At 43.3% G+C, this 20,445-nt stretch overlaps 2 protein-coding genes across 2 annotated transcripts; both read right to left on the reverse strand.

Moving 5' to 3' along the window:
* Positions 1-685: 685 nt before the first annotated feature.
* On the reverse strand, positions 686-14,603 carry pklr (pyruvate kinase L/R). The gene is made up of 12 exons (XM_070911270.1): positions 14,591-14,603; positions 10,275-10,439; positions 9,526-9,617; positions 9,281-9,412; positions 7,793-7,979; positions 6,267-6,540; positions 5,389-5,539; positions 4,385-4,537; positions 4,119-4,285; positions 2,287-2,353; positions 1,287-1,401; positions 686-1,089 (listed from the first exon to the last, which is right to left on the reverse strand). Exons 1-12 carry the CDS (start codon positions 14,601-14,603, stop codon positions 983-985), a joined length of 1,623 nt encoding a protein of 540 aa, XP_070767371.1. The 3' UTR covers positions 686-982.
* A 360-nt stretch (positions 14,604-14,963) lies between these two features.
* cyp11c1 (cytochrome P450, family 11, subfamily C, polypeptide 1) lies at positions 14,964-20,063 on the reverse strand. Its single transcript, XM_070911351.1, has 9 exons — positions 19,732-20,063; positions 19,431-19,586; positions 18,524-18,738; positions 17,128-17,331; positions 16,798-16,979; positions 16,523-16,689; positions 16,079-16,157; positions 15,783-15,995; positions 14,964-15,074 (listed from the first exon to the last, which is right to left on the reverse strand). The coding sequence occupies exons 1-9, from the start codon at positions 20,061-20,063 to the stop codon at positions 14,964-14,966; spliced, it is 1,659 nt and encodes a 552-aa protein (XP_070767452.1).
* Positions 20,064-20,445: the final 382 nt, after the last annotated feature.

Here is a 20,445-nt window from a genome sequence, read left to right on the forward strand (position 1 = left end):
ATTCCAGAGGAAAATATTGTACTTATGCCTTAATATTGTACCTTAATCTACTACATTTATTTGACAGCTGTATTTACTGGTTACTTTGCAGATTATGAGTTTTTATACCAAACATATGAAGAAATTATAAAATATTTTTATAGATGAATCCATCCAACAGTAAATAAAGTAGTTAAAAATAGCATCATCTCATCCATATATGTATAAAATAATACGATGAAATAAACTATAATAACACTCTGAAAGGGGCCATTCTGCACCACGAGGAAGCCTGCAGAAGAAAGGACGAGGACGTCACATAAAGGATCATCAGAAAATGAGAAAGCCCCATGCAGGAAAAGATATAATTAGTTTACGAGAGAACAGTAGGCAGATGTCGGCATCTGGGTTATCTCAGTGGACAAAAGAGTGTAGTTTAATACCCGTCATCTCTGCATCTCCCGGCACTGCTCATAATAGCCCAAAGAATTGCACCGTCACAGAGATAAACTCAGGACTAAGGACAGGAATAAAAAGCCTTATCTCCAAATTCTATAAAGGCTACCAATAATGATATGCTTCCACAATGGCAGCCACAGAGACAATATTCAGTTTCAATTCAATATCACTCCCACAAATAACCGGCTGGACTACTCAATTAGTGAAGCTTACTGTAAGTCTCCACATGAAACAGGAGAACAGCGCGTTAAAGTTAATGATTCAAGTTTTATTTGGAGGGAGTCATTCAGCTTTCAAGACACATTAAAAACAAATTCAACATTCATGAGACCAGTTCCAGTGGCAAATGTTTCCTACCAAAACCTTGAGTTTAAATAACCAAGATGCTGCTGCCAAAATGCTTTTCTATTACTGACAGTGGTTATTATTTTATTTAACAGGGTGGCTCTCAGGTTTTCATCACATTTAGACGTTATGGGATCTGCCTTAAAGAGGCTTTAACACTGGCAGTCAGTCAGATTTAGAGTCAAGTACGGTCGGGTTGTTACGGGACATTGACTGCCCTCATAATGTTAGTGTGACCGGACCCTGGGATCCAGCCTGTCACCACAATCACCATGTCGCCTGACTTGAAGAATCCTCTTGCTTTCCCTGAAGAGGAGGACGGAGAGAAACACAGGAGGGTGTGTGAGTAAGACAGTATCATAGCATATGAATAATGAGGCTAATGGAGGCACACAAACAGACAAACGGCACACACACACACACACACACACACACACACACACACACACACACACACACACACACACACACACACACACACACACACACACACACACACTGACCTATATCCATGCCGAAGTTGACCCTGTTGTCTACATCGTCGGCCCAGACAGGAGCAGGCAGAGGGTGGAAGAGGACAGGAAACACTCCTCTTAACAGCTGAGACTGACGGGCCACCTGAGGGAGAGGACGGAGACAGAAGGTTCAGCAATAATTTCAGGGTTTGTTACAGTACAGTGAATCATTATTTTTAGAAAGGTTTTAGTAATGTTTTTGCTTTGCTTTATCAAAGAAATAGACACCTTTTCTTAGAATTGACATTCCTGCAGGAATAGATCTTTTTGGTTGTTTTGTTTTAATTGATTTTTTTGCCTTTGCTATCACCACTTGTAGTCATTATTGCTTTTTCAACTCTTGCTGTAAATGTTGTATTTTATCATGTGACTACTTGTTATCGCACTTATTATTTGTATATAAGTGTCAACAGGGCAATCCGGCAAAACAGGAGCTTGCTCTCAGGATAAATAAAGGTTTTGACATTCAATTTTCAAAATTACCACCCTGTGATCTGATAAGTTCAGGATGTTGTCATAAGGAGGGTCTCAGGGTCAAGCAGCCACCCGCTGTACTGAATGAGTGCACACCAGGTCCAGATGTGCTGCTCTGAATCTGACCTCCACGTGGAGCATATAGCAGGAGGAGGGAGGTTCTTATGTGGATTAACGCCACATGACTTTTAAATTATAGGTAATCATGATTTAAAGCAGTTTGTGACACTTTGTGCTCTGACCACATGTTTTATAACAGCTGTCCCTGAGCAAAGAGCTGTAGAAAGCTCCATAAAACAGAAATACACTCCAGTAAAATATCACACATAAATTTGCTCAGTCTGTGCGACCAATCTAACATCTTTAGCGCTGTCACTACTTACAGCCACAGACAGTGAGAATAAATACTGACTGTATCACATATTGTTCAGTTTTGAAAAGTGTGAGTCATCAACAATGAAGTCATGTTTCAGGCAAGACAAATGCACTGCTGGTTCACAGAGGCAGACTGTACCTGCGGGCTTCTGGTGATGGCAATAATAGGACAGCGAGGGCGGTACCTGGACAGGAGGTGTGCCGCCCTGAAGAGACAAGGAGGAAGGAGGGATGGTGAGAAGGAGGGAAAATATATTATCAATGTTGGCACATATGAACAGCATATCCATGTACAGATAGGTGACAAATTAGAGAAAAACGCAACATAAAGTGTCGTTCCAGCCGCCAGGACAGCTTCAAAGCTCCTTGGCGTAGATTCTACAAGTCTATGAACCCTACTGAAGGGATGAACACCATTTTGCTAAAGTATATTCCCTCATTTACTGTTTGAAGATGGTGATGGAGCCTAACAACAACAACAACAACAACAACCATGACTTGTTCCAGGCAATTGCTCTAGGGATGGCTCTGTCAGTCCACCACTTTGTTCCAGACTGAACCACTATTGGATGGATTTCTATTAAATCTTGTTCTCAGAGGATGAATCCTAATGACTTTGGTCATCCTCTAACTTTTCCCTCTAGCGCCACTATGAGGTTTGATATTTATAGTTTTGAGTGAACTATCTCAACAACTATCAGAATCAGAATCAGAAATACTTTTACTTTTTCAATACTTATTGATCCCCGGGGGGAAATTGTACTATTGGATGGATTGCCGTGAAATTTGGTACAAGCATTCATGCTCCCCTCAGGATAAGCTGTAATCACCGTAATCCCCTGACGTTAAGTTTTAATTTGTTTATGAACACAGATCTGCAAAACTAATGACGTTCCCATCATCCTCAGCTGTGCTTTTTGTGCCAATTAAAGCATGCTAAGATGCTAAACCAAGGTGTTCATCATGGTATTGTACCTGTTAAACATCAGCATGTTAGCTTTGTCATTGTGAGCATCTTAGCATGCCTACATTAGCATTTAGCTCATAGCACTGCTGTGAGCACAGCCTCACAGAGCTGATAGCATCATTGTAGACTCTTAGTCTTGTCTTCTAGCGATCTTGATTGAAAATCAAGGTCAACTGGGTCTGCTCAGCCTTTTTATACACATCATAAAGCATGACAGGATGGAAGAATTTGCATTTGTTATGTTTCTCCACTCAAACATGGATTTTTTTTTTGTCTCTCTGTATGTGGTGCCTGTGTATGTATAGAAATGTGGTGATTTAAAAATGTGCATTTCCATGTGCATTATATCTATGTGTCTTAACGTGTGCGGAGAAGAGAAATCTTTATTTTGCCAGTTAGGGGAGTCATTTTACACAGCAAATAATCGGATCACACAACAACAGGGAAACACAATAAATATTATAGTCAACATAAAACTGTACCCTAAGGATGTGAAAGCAGGGAACAGTACAGCAATATTCAATCTGTAGCTTTGCTCTGGGATAAAAAAATAACATCTGTTGTTCCAACCTTTAAAGAGCTTGTATGTCTGTCCAGGGGGAAGAAGAAAAACAGAAGTACTGAGAGTGATATGTTTACTCGAGTTTAACTCTCCCACAAATTAGTCTATGAGCCTCCAGTATGTGCATGCAGCCCAGTGTCCTATTACGAATTACATTCATATTGGATGACTATTCATGATTTATGCCCACCATTCAGTGGTAATGCAGGAAGTGGTGTGCCCTATATGTAAGGTAGCTAGCTGTCTCTCACAGTATTTGTGCTAAGCTAAGCTAACCGTCTGCTGGCTATAGCAACATATTTACTGTACACATATGGGAGTGGTATCAATCTTGTCATCTAACTCTCAGCAAGAATGCATATAAGTGTATTTTACTTAACTATTCCTTTAACCATAACGTAACCATACATTATTTTTCTGGTGACAGGTTTGGTATACACACCTGCCGCTGGTGGTGAGGACTATGATGGCCCCAGCACAGCATTTGAAGGAGGACTCTACAGCTCCGATGGCTGTGACCTCTGTGGGGTCAGAGGAGAGAGGAGTGAGGCGACGCAACTCCTCAAACAGCTGCTGGTGGAAGATGGCCGCCTCTGCCTCCCTGCAGATCTGAGAGACAGAGACAGAGAGTGAGTGCGTGGGGGGAGACAAAGGGGCGAGAGGGCACTAAGTCAGATGAAACAGAGCGGACATCATGCACGCACACACCGAGTGCATCATTGCGACTGCCTCCACAGGAAACAGTCCCTTGGCGGTCTCCCCAGATAACATTACACAGTCGGCTCCATCCAGCACGGCGTTGGCGACGTCACTGCCCTCCGCTCTGGTTGGCCGTGGGTGGGCCACCATGCTCTCCAGCATCTACAAACACACATACACACACACACAATACATTAGCTTCACATCAACCAAAATATCTCCATAAGACACTGTAAAGGGACTTGATCAATTAATCCATAAAAATAAACCACTTAGTGTGTCCATTTTTGTCCTAGATGAGAAGGTAATGCAAGGCACACAGGCGTTAGGGAGAGAATGAAGAGCGGAGCTAATGGCTTTGTGGACGGATGGACAGTAGTGGAGGAGAAATGAGAGATCAGTTAGACTGAGGCGGGCCAGTATGACTTTACAAGATCATTATTGGCATGCCGGAGACTCAGTGGTATGAGTCAATAAGCACGGCAGACAGTTGGAGAATGAGATGGCTCGCAGCGTTGCCTGAGAGACTGCATTTCTGTAGTAGTTAAGAAGCTGCTGCTAATGGCGATTAGTGTGTGTGTGTGTGTGTGTGTGTGTGTGTGTGTGTGTGTGGGAGTTGTTTTTGGGCTCCCATCTCGAGTAGCAAACCTGCTATAACGCTGTCATTCTGAGTCAGGAGCTGTAGCATAAACAAAATATAGCACTGTGACTCAACATGGCTGCAGGAGTGTGTGTGCATGTGTTTGTGTGCGTGTGTGTGTGTGCAATGGCAGAAGGGTGTGAAAGAGAGGACATGTGTGTGTGTGTGTTTGTGTGAGTACATTATGTGGGAGTGCAAGGTTAATGTGTGCCTGTTAGCCTTTAATGTTGACTTGATATTTGATTGGATAACACTGTAGTTAGCGTCTAAATCTGCATATTTCATCATTTTTGCATCCATCTGTCTGTGTGTGTGTGTGTGTGTGTGTGTGTGTGTGTGTGTGTGTGTGTGTGTTTGTGTGCTTGTCCCTGACCTGCGTGGCACAGATGACAGGCTTGCCGGCAGAGTTGCAGCGTCCAATCATCATCTTCTGGGCGATGAAGACTTTCTCCGCCGGGATCTCGATCCCCAGGTCGCCCCTGGCAACCATCACGCCGTCGCTCTCGGCCAGGATCTCCTCAAAACTGACAGAGATTAGAAGGGGGGGGGGGTTTGAGGAGGCAAAGGATTCAGAGTTTGGGATGAAAAAGGAGGGAGTTGGAAGAAGAAGAAGAGGCAGGAAGGACAAAAATATAACGATACAGTTTGTTTCTGCGTGTTATCCAGGTCTTGATCTGCAAAAACAGGGTTTTACTGACTGCTTCTAGATCTTGAAAACATATTGAGGATGTGTTGCATTGTGATCTAAATCCTACATCATGTGGATGAAATCAAAATGCATATGTGAGCAATGAGGACCAGCGGGAACATGTGATCAGGATAGAGATTTAAGTAAAAATACAACCACACTCTTCACGACAAATGTCGATACACAGCATCATAATCGTGTAAAATTAAATCTTTATGATCCGATCAAAAACAAAATCCCATTTAAATTAGAGCCGTAGTTAAACACTGTCAGCAGCGAGCGAGAGATAAGTAATGGAGATGAGAGCTGTGACATAAATTGTGTCACATCTATTAAGTGGCAGCTATAACTCACACAGCCACACGGATCGCTTATCATAGATGTGTAAAATCCAGAGCTGACATATGTCCATCCATCACTGACAGCTGGCTGTCCACAGGAGCGGTGGATTCATATGTCTTGTCACAGCCTCATTATGAAATTCTCACGGCCTCCAGCTACTGCATCGCTCAAAATAACTGTGCCTCAATGGTTTTATTTATAGTATTTTTTCCTTGACTCACTTTTGAACCCCTTGCCGGCTTTCCACCTTGCTAATCACTTTGATATCTCGTCCGTGTGGCCCCAGAACTCGCCGGACATCTTTGACGTCCTGGGCAGAGCGGATGAAGCTGGCGAACACCATGTCCACGCCCTGGGCCACCCCAAACCTCAGGTCAGCCTCGTCTCGATCGCTGACCGCCTGCAGGCCGATCAGGTCGCAGCCGGGGAGGTTAACGCCTTTACGGCTGCACAGCACCCCCCCGGCCTCCACCTCCGTATCCACCCAGTCAGGGCCTGCAGAGGAGGAGGAGTTCAGGGGTCAGTACAATTATACTCAAGAGTTGTGAAAACCCTTTAGCATAGCCAAAATGTGGTGGCCACAGCTACACAGTTGAAGGTTTAAGACACACTCACCCACATCATTACCACATGTTTAGTTAAAATTATATAACATGGTCAGTTTGTTCAATTTACACTTTGTTTATTGCCACATTTGACAATGTCTTCGAGATGAAGAGCGCACATTTAGTTTACATTGTTACCTGGCAGCTGAGTTCTTCTTCCTGGTCTGACAAAAGGTGGGGCTGAGGGTGGAGCCTGATTTTAAACAGAGGCCCAAGTCAAGGACAATACCAAGTGTTCTGACAGCATGGGGGGGGCTATAATTCTGTTAATTCAGTTTTGTTGAGTCTTTTTATTTGGAAAATTTCCTTGAGCCTTGACTGCTTGGTCCACAACACAAAACTAATTTCTTTGTCAAGATCGCGTTGATACAGGAGTTTTAACTGTAGCGGATCTCTTCGAAGGAGAAAACATTTACTGAATATGAAGATGGGTTTTGTCTTGCAGGGGAGGATACAGATTGCAGGAAATATCAAAGATCTAAAGGAAAATGTGGACATATACTTCAGGAATGCCCTTTATTTCAGACTTGTTGGAGGAAGAAGTGTATCTGGGATTTCTCAAGTTATAATTCAAGCCTAGACTGTATATACAAGGTGACCCACTAATTAAAGCGGACTGTGGAGCCTCAGATATGATCCAGACTACATTACTTCTATAATAGTGGGGAAGCAGATTTTGTTAACGGGCTGAAAGACTCCATCTTTTCATGAATAGCTTATTCAGCTAAGCAAGCTGGCCTGAAAAAATCTCATTCAGAATGAGAGATAGGGCCGATCACTGTGAGGTGTGGTCTTTTGTGCATTTAGTATAGACTAAACGCTGCATGTATATGTGTGTGCATATATATGTTTGTGTCCGTGTGTGTGTACTTTAAGTATATATGTGCTTGTGTATTTGTCTTTATTTTCTTTTTTGTTTTCTTTTGTTCTACATATTGTTGTTTTCTCTATGACTTATTAGATTTTTTGTGTGTATTTATATTGCAAAATCAATAAAATATATATCATATAACAAGAAAATAAGAAGAAAGAAATGTTGTAAAAAGTTAGAAAGAAGTAGAATTTCAATGCAGATGTAGACATGTTGTCACATCTCTACTTTGCCAGCAGGTTTGTTAAAGTCAGCCTGATGTGTGCATTACCTGTTTCTAGTACTTTGAGTCCAATGAGGCCGTCATCGATGTAGATCTTGCCTCCCTTCTTGAGGACTTTGGGCAGGCTGGGATAGTCCACCCAGATAAGCTTCCCGTCTGTCTTGTCTTTGTCACTCTCTGCTGTCACCACACGGACATGACTGCCCTTTTCCAGCTCCACCTCCTCCTCAACTTTCTATACACACACACACACACAAAGAGGAAAGAAAGTAAGCTGCCTTTAAGTAAACACCATTATCATCTCTTTATTATCAAGACATGTTTAAAAGCAAGGCGCACTAGAGGGACAAACTAATGACTTAATTAAGTCATTTCTTAAGTACTAGGAAAGTGTTATCATATATGTGTCATCACTAGTTGTTTCAAGGAAATCACCTTTGTAGCTGAAACCTGTGGTGCAAGTATTGAGTTTCTTCCAAGTGTTGTTTTAAGCTGCTATGTTTGCAGGAATGTGTCCACACACAGACACAAAAACTGTCCTGCATACTGTTTACCATGATCACCAAGATGACTCATGCTAAATAAACATAATCTCTGATGGCATGAGAATTACAATATGGCAACCCTCCAAATTCTGATGTTGTCATCTATAGTACGTTGAAGTACCTCAATCTGTTGGATCACGATCAAATATTTGGCTTTCTCATCCGGAGAGAGAATCTTACCTTCTGTTCTTATGTTTGCTGTTGCAAAACCACAACCTGCACGGGGCTGAAACCCTGAAACCTACTTTAATCCACATGCTGTCTAAACCCAGCGTTTGATTTAATGGCAAGCTGAGCTTCAACAAGCCAGCGTGTTTTATGATGCTTGTGGCTGAATAATTCTGTTAATTCACATCAGAGGTTTTAAGTGCCAATGACGATGATAACGTAACATGATTTCAACTGTATGGGGTTATAATTGTCCCACAAATATGTCCACTCCTCTATCATTCGATGTCTACTCTGGTTGTCTAACTGTACGATGACGCTGATGTGTGACCTATTTACATTCTTCCAGTTGAAAACATGCAAGAAACGAGTGTTTATCATGTGTAAAACAGATAAATTAGAATTAGCTGGTAAGAATATAATATAAAGATAATATATAATATAAACAACAAAACACATGTGTTAGTAACTCTGTTTTATCTTCTAATAAGTTACTACACAGAAGTTAGAAGAGACACAACAAGCAACAATCAGTGTGCAGCTCGTACGTCATGCAGAGCATTTTCTAAGCTAATCAAGGCATGAAGAAGTTTCCAACAGCTTGGAGTTATTTGTTCAGTAAAGCAGACGGCATGCAACAGCAACACAAAGAACAACACAATAAGATGATGATGAAGAAGCAGATGAGGAAGCACAACCAGTTATTGTTTTGCCGCCCAAAAAAACGCAGATAAGACATATTTTCAGCACCTCTTCCACCTGACTGCATGTGACTGGTTGATTAGGTTTTGACTGTCTGATAGATGAAGCATAACATGTTTACCCCTTTCACTAATCCAGTGCGGATCTCTGGACCCTTCGTATCCAAGGCGATGGCAACCGGCCGATAATACAAGGGGTCAGGGGTTATCGTCTCCACCGCCTCGCGGATGTTTTTGATGGTTTCCCCGTGGTACTGACAGACAGAGAATCAATACATGACTGAAGGAAAGACCAAAACGTGTGTGTGTGTATAAGTACTGTAATTGTGAGAGACGGTACACAGAGAGACACATGTACTGCACGTACTTCGTGTGAGCCGTGAGAGAAATTTAGACGAGCAATATTCAGTCCTGCTTTGACCATCTCCTGGAGTTTGGGGATGGATCGGGATGCAGGACCTGAAAGCAACAGAAGTAGAAGATTCACATTAAAACTGAGCTGAGACAATAAGTCGATTGAAAATGACCAAAAATCAGTGATTCCAGCTTCTCAAACGTGATCATTTCCCACTTTCTGTGTTTCTGTGATAGTAAACTGAATACCTTTGTGTCTGGCATGTTGATAAGACAAAATAAGCACATAAAATTGTAATGGGTCTTTTTTTCACTATTTCCAAATATTTTTTCCTGATATTTTATTGGCCAAGAAAATAACTGGCAGATGAATTAATGATGATCATGAGTTTCATCCCCACACTGAAAATGAACTGTGTTAGTCTATCCACCTGTTACTTCATCACTTTGGACACAAGCCCTTCAGTGAGCAGTAAAGAAGCACTTGCTTTTGTGAGAAATCAAAGGCGATATCTGGAGAGTCAGAGCTAGGAGCTATTTGTATTTTGTGTTTCTTTATAATTATTTTCTATTTTTTTTCTGGGCAGAAGAAGAGCAGAGAGAGCTCCACAGTGCCACGGCCAAGAATCAAACCCTGCCAGCATCCTGATGGCCACCCAGCACCCAGGCTGTCTGCCAGACTGCCAGCCATGACATACAACAGTTGCCAGAAAACAAACTTGAAACTGAGACTCACTGTCTGCGACTGGTTGTCACACTCACCGATGGTGCAGATTATGCTGGTGTTGCGTGCTGTGATTGGCTCCTGGTTGATGTCCAGCAGACAGAGATGCTCCAGGAAGGTGTCAGCCATGCTGGCGTCCAGCTGCTGGCGCTGGATGAAAGAGTCCGGCAGTGTCATCGCCTCGGAGTAACGCCTGATGCGAGCTGTAGCGACAGAGAAATGTTGTCAGCGGGGTGAAGTCATGAAAAAGTCTACTGCCAACTCCACCTGCAAATATAAATGAACTAAACACCTCAAACAGAAAAAAGAGTGTAATCTCTGTGTTAATGATGAACAAGAACAACAACACTTCTAGTTTGTGTTAAGAGTGAAGAGCGGAGATAAAAATGGCACCACAAATTTTGAATGCACAGTCAGGGCAGAGAAAACATATAGAGTGTGTATATATTGACCTGACATTAACTACAGCGTGGAGGGGTTATGAAGATTTACATGCTGACATTCAGCCGTCATACGAGGCGTTAATATGAAAACAATTCAGTTCAGAAGATCTTTGACAAGCAACAAAACGACATTTTAAAACCGGAAGGAAGGCTGATATTAATGTGATATAGAGGAAATAAATCCTTATTTCACATTATATTATATCTCCCTCTCTACTAAAGAAGGAATTAAAGTAGGAGACTGATTTGGTTGCACTTCTGCCGTTCTCCAGTCTGTCAGGTTCGGAGCTACATGTTCTTCTCCATCCTGAAAGTGCAATCCTGAACACATCCTCCATCAGCAAATGACACGAGTAGATGAGAGTGTGAAAGATGCTATAAAGCTGCGTAGAGCTGAAGGAAACTGCAGTGTCAGGTGATAATTATCTGTGGCTTCTCCTTTCACATTATTCAGAGTAATCTGAGCCATTGTTACTATAAAAGAGCAGCTTTAAAATAAAAGTTCAGTTCTCTGATGTCCTCTACAATCAATCAAACCCCACTCAATCTATTTGTCTACAAACAAATTCCAGCTCTCCTTACACTCAACTTACTAACTCAAACTGGGATGATACCGGTATGTAATGCCGTTCCCTTACACCCTATCCCAGTGACACCACCAGACACTAGTGCTGCATAAAACTGTCAAAACCAGTAAAACAAGAACCTATGTGTCTGTCATGCAAAGCATTGTGGTACCTGTACTGAGGGCTTGGAGCCAGTACAATGGCATCCATTTTAAAGGATGTCACATTCAGTCGAGCCTGCAATTTCTGCCTCCACAGGGGAGGAGAGAGTAAAGACCAGAGGGGGGGTGGACGAGAGGAGAGCCTGACAGACAAGGTCGCTGCTAACAGCACAACAGGAGTGAAGAGGTGAGGATGAAGGAGGGAGAGGGGAAGGGGAGGAAGACTGGGGGGTGATGTGATGAGAGGAGGAATCTGACAAGGAACATTTCTGTAGATCTATAATGAGAAAAAAGAAAACCTCAGTTATTTGTTAATTTGTTATATCTGCACTGCCTGTCACAGGGTTACGACCTCGTTAACCAATATCTTTTAACAAGTGTCATGTTTGAAATATGTGTTATAAATCAAAGCCCCTTGTGGTGAACGGACGTGCAGAAACAGAGAAGCTTGAAGTCCCTGATGAAAATGGTGGATGGAGGTTTTGCAGGATAATGTGAACATGCACAGCTCCTCCATCCTGTGGATTTGGTAGCTGTCAGTGTTTTCTCTCTCTTTCTCTTCGTGTCTTTTTCTCTCCACCTCCCTGTGACCCAGTTCTGCCGCACCACTGCACACATCATTACGTGTCCCACTGAGATCCTCCTCTGACACATCCCAGAGTGTACACATGGAAACACACACACACACACACACACACACACGTACACACATGTACACACATCCATACAGGTACCTGTTACTGGAAGGCTGACTATAAATAAAGCAGACATCAGGTCAAAGGCAGTTGCAAAATATCTGTCAATGCACAGCTTGTATGACTGATAAGAGATGTGAACCAAGAGATGGGTGTGACCTGTTTGAGGGTCACATTCCTGCATGATAGCAGGTCAGCATGTGCATGTGTGCAATCGATCAGTGAAAAGATGTTTGTCCAGCTATGACTCTGCACTAAAGTTCAAAGGCATCTGACAAATGACACGTTACGGGACCAACAAATTAAAAAGGGGGCAACTGAGTCATGTTTCTGATGGAATCATTTAATATTGTATAATCACAGATATTGGAAACTGACAGATTATCAGCCACTAGACTATTTGTGTTGTGTATCTACTTAGGTACCTTTGTCCTTTCAGTTTCAATTTAACAATTAATAAAACCACTGAAGGGTCATCTTTGGATTTTAAATCATCCTGAAGTTGTATGATAAGGTACAAATATAACTCTGCACCCACAATACAAAAGGAAATCATTGGTCCACTTACCCATTTTGACACAGTTCCTCCTCCTCTCTTGGTTGATTTTATTCAGTTTTTCTATATTTCCTCCTCTGGCTTTATCCTCGTCTGTGTTCAGGTTAAGTCCTCGTCATTCTCTAAGTCTCGTGACTCCTGAACAAGCCTAGTTCAGTCTCTTTCCTTCACTTTGACCCTCTGACCCCTCTGCTGCCCCCTCATCTCTCCTCCCACTCGCACCATTTGGAGCGAGTCCCCTGCTTGCAACAGATGGATGATTTTGGATGAATTAGCCTAAAGTGGCTCAGCCTGACTTTAGGCCAAGATGATGCTAAAAATGGAAAAACTCTATGTCAACAGCCCAGTGATGACCTTAAACCATCAGGGTGAACTACAGCACAAAGAGATACCTGTCTATTTGCTGCAGATTATTTAATCCTAACTCTGGGTTTGACACACTATTGAACCCAAACCAGAGACAGAATATCTGCAATACTTTCCACATAATTGTATATTCTGCTGAAATGATTAGTTGATTGACAGAAAAATATTTGATTTTACTGTATTTTACTCATTTGTCATTCTCAACCATACTGCTTTTATTAATTGTTAATATATAGTTCAGATCAATGTTATGCAATGTAATGCTTTAAAAAGCCTTAAGAAGAGTGTGTGAAAACACTCTCAACCGTTGAGTCATTAATAAAGAGTTTCTTACTTTCTATTTGGCCAAAAGCAACATTAAGTGAATCACCTATAATTATAGATATTAATAAGTCAGTAATAAATGGTTCCTCTTCAAGTCAGCGGCTATAAATGTTAATAATGTATTAATAAGATGGCCTGCAGCACTTCCTGAAGGTCAGAGGTCAAACACTCCATTGGAGGAATTCACATGATGAACTAAGACTTAAAAAGACAAATTAATAATTTAGGACAACCTGGCAACCCAAAAGTAGTTTTTATTAATGGCTTACAACTAATCTATGAAGTATTAATAAATTATTTATTAACCATTATCTATAAGCCATTAGTTAAAGGGTGATTTATTAGATTTAGCTTGAGCTTCTTGATGTCAGAGAGTTTCTGAACCTTTGGAAAAGTCTGTATCATTTCTAATTCACCCACTGCAGCATGTTGCTGTCTCATTGAAAAACACACAAACCACATCCTGTATTAGAGAGGTGCGGACTGAGGACGGCTGATGTTATAGAAGTGTGAGACTTTGACAAAGGAGGTGACACGTGGAGATGAGGAGTCTTCCACTCAGTGACACAGTTTACTGAAAGTTTCTCGTGGCTCTCTAGAAAGAGTGCGTGGAGCTGCAGTCTTTGTATCTATGCACGGTCACGCAGGCTGACAGAGGGTGTAAATCGTTAGCCAAAGGACAAACAGACCTTTGTTCCTGAGTTGACGAGAGAAAATGTACCCTGCAGCCCTCTGCTCTGTGTGGCACACACCCAGTATGATATAATAGCACTGCATATAATTACCAGACTGGTATAAAGGTCGGTTTTACACATGGAGACCAAAGTGCAATAATATGATATGCAACTTAAATTTGCAACACTTCCAATAAGAAAATAATAGTGGACCAAGTAGCCAAACGGGCCAAGAAGCAGTATTAGTATTAAACCTTTCACCTGTCAGTCTCTAACATCTTAATCTGTGAGTCAAGTTGCCTGTTTCAGGAGAAAATGTCTTTTTATGGAGCTCGCCAGCAAACAATTGAGAAAAAGGAACAAGTAGAGGGATCAATATCAGACGGAGCGACAGAAATAAACAGCAGGGAAGATTTTCAGCTGAAAAATAAACAATCTAACAAAAAACTGATGTTACAAAAACAGCAGGGAACAGAAAGAGGTGTTGGTGTTGCGTACAGTCCTTACACACAGCACCCAGCATGAAGAAAGGTTGTAAAATTTAGATGTTTAGAAAGGAGATGACCAACCTGTTGGATGCATGAAGCAGGCCAAGACTGAATGGTAAGGAGGACAAGCGCGACAAATGTAAATGAACGGGTTGGTGTGGGTTTTAGCGCCATCTGGTGGACAGCATTGCTAGTGTTGCTTTTGCAAACCACAAGACAACAACAGGAGGAGGAAATGTTTCTTTATTCATCAGTTTTCTGAATTGTAGGGCAGAATGCAAAGTTAATCAGGATGTAACAAAAAATAAAAAGCTCAGCATAAGCTTCAACGAGCATCATCAGAAATCTGGTTGTTATGTTGGAAAAACACAGCATAGCATGACTCACTTCTGTGTGTGTGTGTGTGTGTGTGTGTGTGTGTGTGTGTGTGTGTGTGTGTGTGTGTGTGTGTGTGTCAGAGCTTGCTGAAAGTGATCCTTGGCGGAGTCTCAGGCTGGAGGATGAGAGTGCATGTGGTTTTGATGTCCTCCGAGGACGACACGCTGAGATGGAAGCTCAGCAGGATCTAGACAGGGAGGGAGGAGAGAGAAGAAGAAGGGAGGATGAAGGGAGACGAGAAGGGGGAGGAGGTGATGGAGGCATGAGGACAGCGTGGAGGAGAAGGAGCAGAGCAGATGTTAAGAAGGATCACAGTTATGCTTTACTCGACAGCAGTGGTGGAAAGTAACTAACGTGGTTTTCATTGAAATAACTGCTACTTTGTGTAGCAGAACTTTGATTTTTTCTTCTTTCCTCTCCCATTCATCATCTGGTGACCCTCCAGATTTATACTGTGGCTCTTTGAAAGGGCCTGACCCCTAGGTTGGTAACCACTGGATTAAACTACATAACTGTATATAGAATAGTTAAAATGAGCTCAACCATCTACAACAAGGAAATGCTGATAATGCTCATTGAAGCTTCTTCTTTCTTCTATTTTACTCTTAGTTTTAGCACTTTGTGTAAATGTAGCTGATATTTCTTCTGTCGTTTTACTCAAGTAAAAATTTAAATGCAGGACTTTTACTTGTAATGGAGTACTTTTACTTTAATAGTAAAGCATCTGAATACTTCTTCCACCACTGCTCATTGGTTAAGCTTGTCAGATCTTCTGTTTTTCTTTCCTTTCTTACAACTCAAACAAACAGCCTTTCCAGCTTTCCTTCCTCTTGCGTCACATCCTTTCTCTCTGACCTCCATCCTCATCCTCCTTCTCTTGTCTTCTACCACTCACATGCATGAGCAAGAGCTGCATCTCGTTCTCAGCAATCCTCCTCCCGACACACTGCCTCGCCCCGAACCCAAACGCCAGCGAGCAAAAGGCCGCCCCCTCTCCTCTTTGGCCTTCCTCTCTGCTGCTTCCCCACCGGCCGGGGTCAAAGCGCATTGGATCCTCAAACACCTTTTCGCTCCTTCCCAGGGGGTACAGACAGACCTGGACCATCGTCTGAGGTGAGAGTTGACGGTCAACTTAAAGTCATCTGTTGCACTGAATGTACCTGCATGTGTTTGTGTGCAGTTTATACTCACCCCAGCAGGTACGTGGTAATTCTGGAGAACAATATCTTTGATCGGATACCGCTGCACTGTTGTTCCCACCGGATACAACCTGACACAACCCAAAACAACACCGAAAACACACAGATTCATGTTTTGTTGTTACCTTTGACTCACTCTCAACACAAACTTACTGGATTACTGGTAATCAATTCTCATCTCATCAGGTATTTGAGGGGTGCACCTGTTGATGAAACAGACTCTTAGACAGATGTTCCCAAGCTCAGAGCATTATTTTCTCTATTGATCGGAAGCAGAAATGTATTTTTTCTCCCCTCACATCCATCGGCTCTGCTGAAGCCTGTTTTTATGGCACAGGGGATGTTTTTGCTTCAGGTCAAAGGAAAGTTGCACATAATGTAGCTCGCAGATCCTCAGATGCCCTTGGTTCACACTATGAGGGGTCTGAGTATGTACCTGAGAATCTCCTTGATTGTGCCTTTTAGTAATGGCGCCCCCCGCAGGGCTTTCTGAGGGTCACCACCAGCCTGCGCCCATGACGCCCTCACCTGCTGCCTCACCCTCTCCTGCACCTTTGGGTTACGGCCTAGCTCAAACAGTGCAAACTGCAGGGGCACCGCTGTCTGCAGAGAGAGGATGGGATGAGAGGTGACACGGAATCAGTCAGGGTGAGGTATACAAAAGCAGGCCAAAGAAGACAAACACACACACACACACACACACACACACACCGTGTCGACCCCTCCAGCCATCAGCTCAGTGATGTTGGCTTTGATGAGGTCCAAAGATAGCTGCCCTTTCTCCATGAGTTGGCCCAGGACCCCGGTGTACTGGCCTCCAGCTGCTCCAGCCTCAGACCCTCGACCCTGGGAGGAAGACAGGCGCTGGTACCCCCTCTGGATCCTCGCCTCCGCTGGAAGAAGACCAGGACAGGGTGACAGAGTCAGGTAAGATGGGAGTAGTGAAGGTGCATACTGAAACAAATTGAAGAGAGTTAGATAAACTAGATATCCATTATTCCCTGCCTTAGGAGTCCAATGAATGCTTGTAGCTCTTCCTACCGTGGCTGAAGATGTGATCCCATGCACTGGCGTGCTGCGTCCACAGGGGAGCGCCGATGCGGAGCAGCAGGCGAGGGGGCAGGTAGAGGAGAGGAGGGGTTGTTGCCAGCATGCGCTCCACGGCCCAGATGAACTTCTGGGACTCCAGGGAGGGAGACGAGGAGAAGAGGCCAATACGCTCCCCGTAGATCACATGGCAACTGGCTACAGGGGGGGAGGAAAGGAGGGTGGGTGAGGGTGAGAGATAACTGACGTGTTTCAAGGTGAGCAAACAAACACTGAGAAAATGTAAAAATGACGAGGCTAAAACAAGTTATAAAATGTTTTAAACTAATAAAGGCTTTACTAAATAATGCACTTCAGTTTGACAGTTTTTTAAGTAGCTTATAAAACCTCCTGACTCTTATTTGTATGTTTTAAATTTAAGCTTTAAGGGATTACCAGCCACACAAAAAAAACAAAAAACGACAGGTTTTATTCTTAGTTACCATAAAAAAGGCATTTCCGTCAGTGACAGCGAGAAAATATTCCGTGTTTTTCAAATCCAGAGACTTTGTTTTCTGAGTGCACACGTCGTCTCAGAGGAATTGCCTCTCCTCCATCAGACATCCATCACCCATCAGACATGCTTGTGTTATATTAACTACACATCACCGACTGGAATAGAGTTCGTCTATTCCTACCCTGGCTTAGCACCTGACTTTGTGTGCTGTGGTCCATTAAGAGCAAACCAGCACATCAGCTCTCTCACACAGATGCATTCAGTTGTACAGCACACTGAGTCACATAAGCATTTGCGCTTGTGAATGTGGCATGTTGCAGATAGGCACATGAAAGGAACAGATCTTGTGAAAGAATGCTGGAGCGTTTCATCTTTGTTGGTGTTTCTATTTTTAATGGTGCGTGTTCTCCTTGACCTCCTACATCTATAATATGTTAACGACAGATATGCCTCAGGTTAAAAATGAGGTTTGGTTCTCATACGAAGTGAGAATATCTTTAAATTGGAAACAGAGAGAGCAGAAGCAGTGAGATATTAGCAAGGGGAAAGGTGACGTTCCTGCAGATTGTATAATTCCTCTGACGTGAGACTCCGTTACAGCCTACGTCAGCATTTGCGACTCAACCCACAGAGCTGATTAGGTTGAATGAGAGCCTGTCAAAAGAGGGAGGTGACATTAATCCATACCCTCCCCTCCCCCAGGACCTCGAGGTCTGTATGAAAAGGAGACATGACAGTTAAGAGGACTCCCATCCTCTCTACACTTAACTCACTTTTCCTGGATAGAAAAAGAGACAGATTTTTGTGGCCGCGGTGTATTCAAGTTTACTTCGACTGCACAATCACACATAAGAAACTACAGGTCACAAATCACAGGGGACGATGACCTCCGACCTTCCAGGGCGAAGCGAAAGAGGTCAGGACTGGGATCTGTGGTCAGACTGCGTTTCCCCTCCTCGCCTCTGCCCTCCTTCTCCACTCTCGCCTGCAGCATTCGACAGAAGTCCCTCGCCACCTCATCAAGCTGGGGTAGAAAGCGCTTCACGGCCGCACTCATCATCACCTCCTTGTTGAGCAGGAGACGGTCCGCTCGCCACTCCTCACCGTTCCTGCAGAGAGAAAATTTGGAGCGAGGGATTAAAGTAGATTCATTTCAATTCTGCTGAGTCACTGTGACACAAGGAAACTGGGTTGGAAAGGAAGCTAGCATGCCTTTCTCATGCAGATGTGCTGCTGTGTCAGTCTGTTTCCCTATGAATGTTTGCTTCCCCTTTCCTTTACCTGAACCCTAACAAAGCCCTAACAAGTCTCCTCTGTGATGCTTAACCTCTAGTCAACTTTACCTTCACCCATCCAGTTATTTTCTGACACTTAGCCATAATCTAACCGAAGACCATGGACAGATTATGAGACAGTGGGCCCCTGGGCACAGACGTGTAAAAGCCAGCTCCCTAGAAGCAAGACACCCAGACTGAAAGAGACACAAACCAACACAAACAACAACATGATGATGGCACAAGTGATTACACACACACACACACACACACACACACACACACACACACTTGTTTCCATTACTTAAGGGGACACTGCAGTGACTGACATTCATCCAATAATTCCCTGGAGACTTAACCTTAGTCATAACCACTAAACTAAGACTTAACCCAAAAATGTAATGACTTGCATTTTGTCTCCAAAAGGGAGGTGAGTTCCCACAGTGTGACTGCTTAAACAGATTTACAGTATATCACCACAACATGAGTAATACACATGCATACACACACGCAGGTGAGGTACTGACTTGAGGAAGACTCCCTTGCTGTGCTGGCGAGTCTCTCGGTGTGTTGCCCAGGGCTGCAGGGTCATCCGCCGGGGGTGCAGGCCCTCTGAACGAAACAGCTCACCGACATCAGACGGCAACATGATGTTCACACTGCTTTGGGTGCCCACATGTTCCCTTCACACACACAGAGGCTATGGTGTAAACTCATGTGCAATACTGCTACATAAACATATTGGAAAACAACATTTTAGCTCCTAATTCTGAGGTTATCAACTACTACTTCTACATTTACGACATCATCCCTCCATCTTCCTGCTACCTGTAGATGGGACCGAGGGCGTTGAAGGTCCTCTCCATGTGCTTGTGGAGATGCCTGAAACGATCTTCTCTCCAGAACTTCACCAAGTTGACCCAGCCGCTCCTCCCTGTGTGAGGGATCTCCTCAAAGCTCCTCACCCGTCCATCCACACCCCTCTTTCTAACTCCTGTGCTCTCGGGTCCTTTCCTTCCATCTAACTTTCCATCTACCACAGTCCCTGCTGCGGTCACACAAAGAGCTCTTTGTGGTGCGACACCACAGAGCAGATTTCTGGACCCACAGGTGCCCTGTGCTCTGATGCACACAGTCACTCGGATGTACATGCTCCTCATGGTCCAAACGAGACGTGTCTGCCGGTCTCGTCCAGAGCTGTGACACCCCTCGATTATTTCCCTCCTTCCTCCTCAACCTTAATATCCTTGAATGTGCTCTATAGCTCCGATGAATTGATAGCAGATGATGAGTTATGGATGTGAAGATCAAGAGTTCAAGAGAATCACAACAGAGCCCAAATGTCAGGTTGACACACACACACACACACACACACACACACACACACACACACACACACACACACACCACACCATGTGAAGGCCAAAAAAGAGTGAGTCCAGCTGGTCAAACATGTCTTTATTACAAGTTTTTGTCACAGCTAATAAACAAAAGAAAAGACCTCGACTGTCTACCTATTAGTTTGTAGGGTTTCTGCTTCCT

The sequence above is a fragment of the Enoplosus armatus genome, chromosome 9, assembly GCF_043641665.1.
Source record: "Enoplosus armatus isolate fEnoArm2 chromosome 9, fEnoArm2.hap1, whole genome shotgun sequence".
Lineage (NCBI taxonomy): Eukaryota > Metazoa > Chordata > Actinopteri > Centrarchiformes > Enoplosidae > Enoplosus > Enoplosus armatus.

Coding starts and splice junctions, on each gene's coding strand:
- pklr (XM_070911270.1), bottom strand. Junction 6,541..7,792: donor ACTCAAAGTACTAGAAACAG/GTAATGCACACA, acceptor CCTCCTCTGCAG/GCCCTGACTGGGTGGATACG. Junction 4,538..5,388: donor CTGTCATCTGTGCCACGCAG/GTCAGGGACAAG, acceptor GTGTGTTTGTAG/ATGCTGGAGAGCATGGTGGC.
- cyp11c1 (XM_070911351.1), bottom strand. CDS start 20,063: ATGAGGAGCATGTACATCCGAGTGACTGTGTGCATCAGAGCACAGGGC. Junction 16,158..16,522: donor ACAATCAAGGAGATTCTCAG/GTACATACTCAG, acceptor GGGTTGTGTCAG/GTTGTATCCGGTGGGAACAA. Junction 15,996..16,078: donor ATTACCACGTACCTGCTGGG/GTGAGTATAAAC, acceptor CTCTCACCTCAG/ACGATGGTCCAGGTCTGTCT.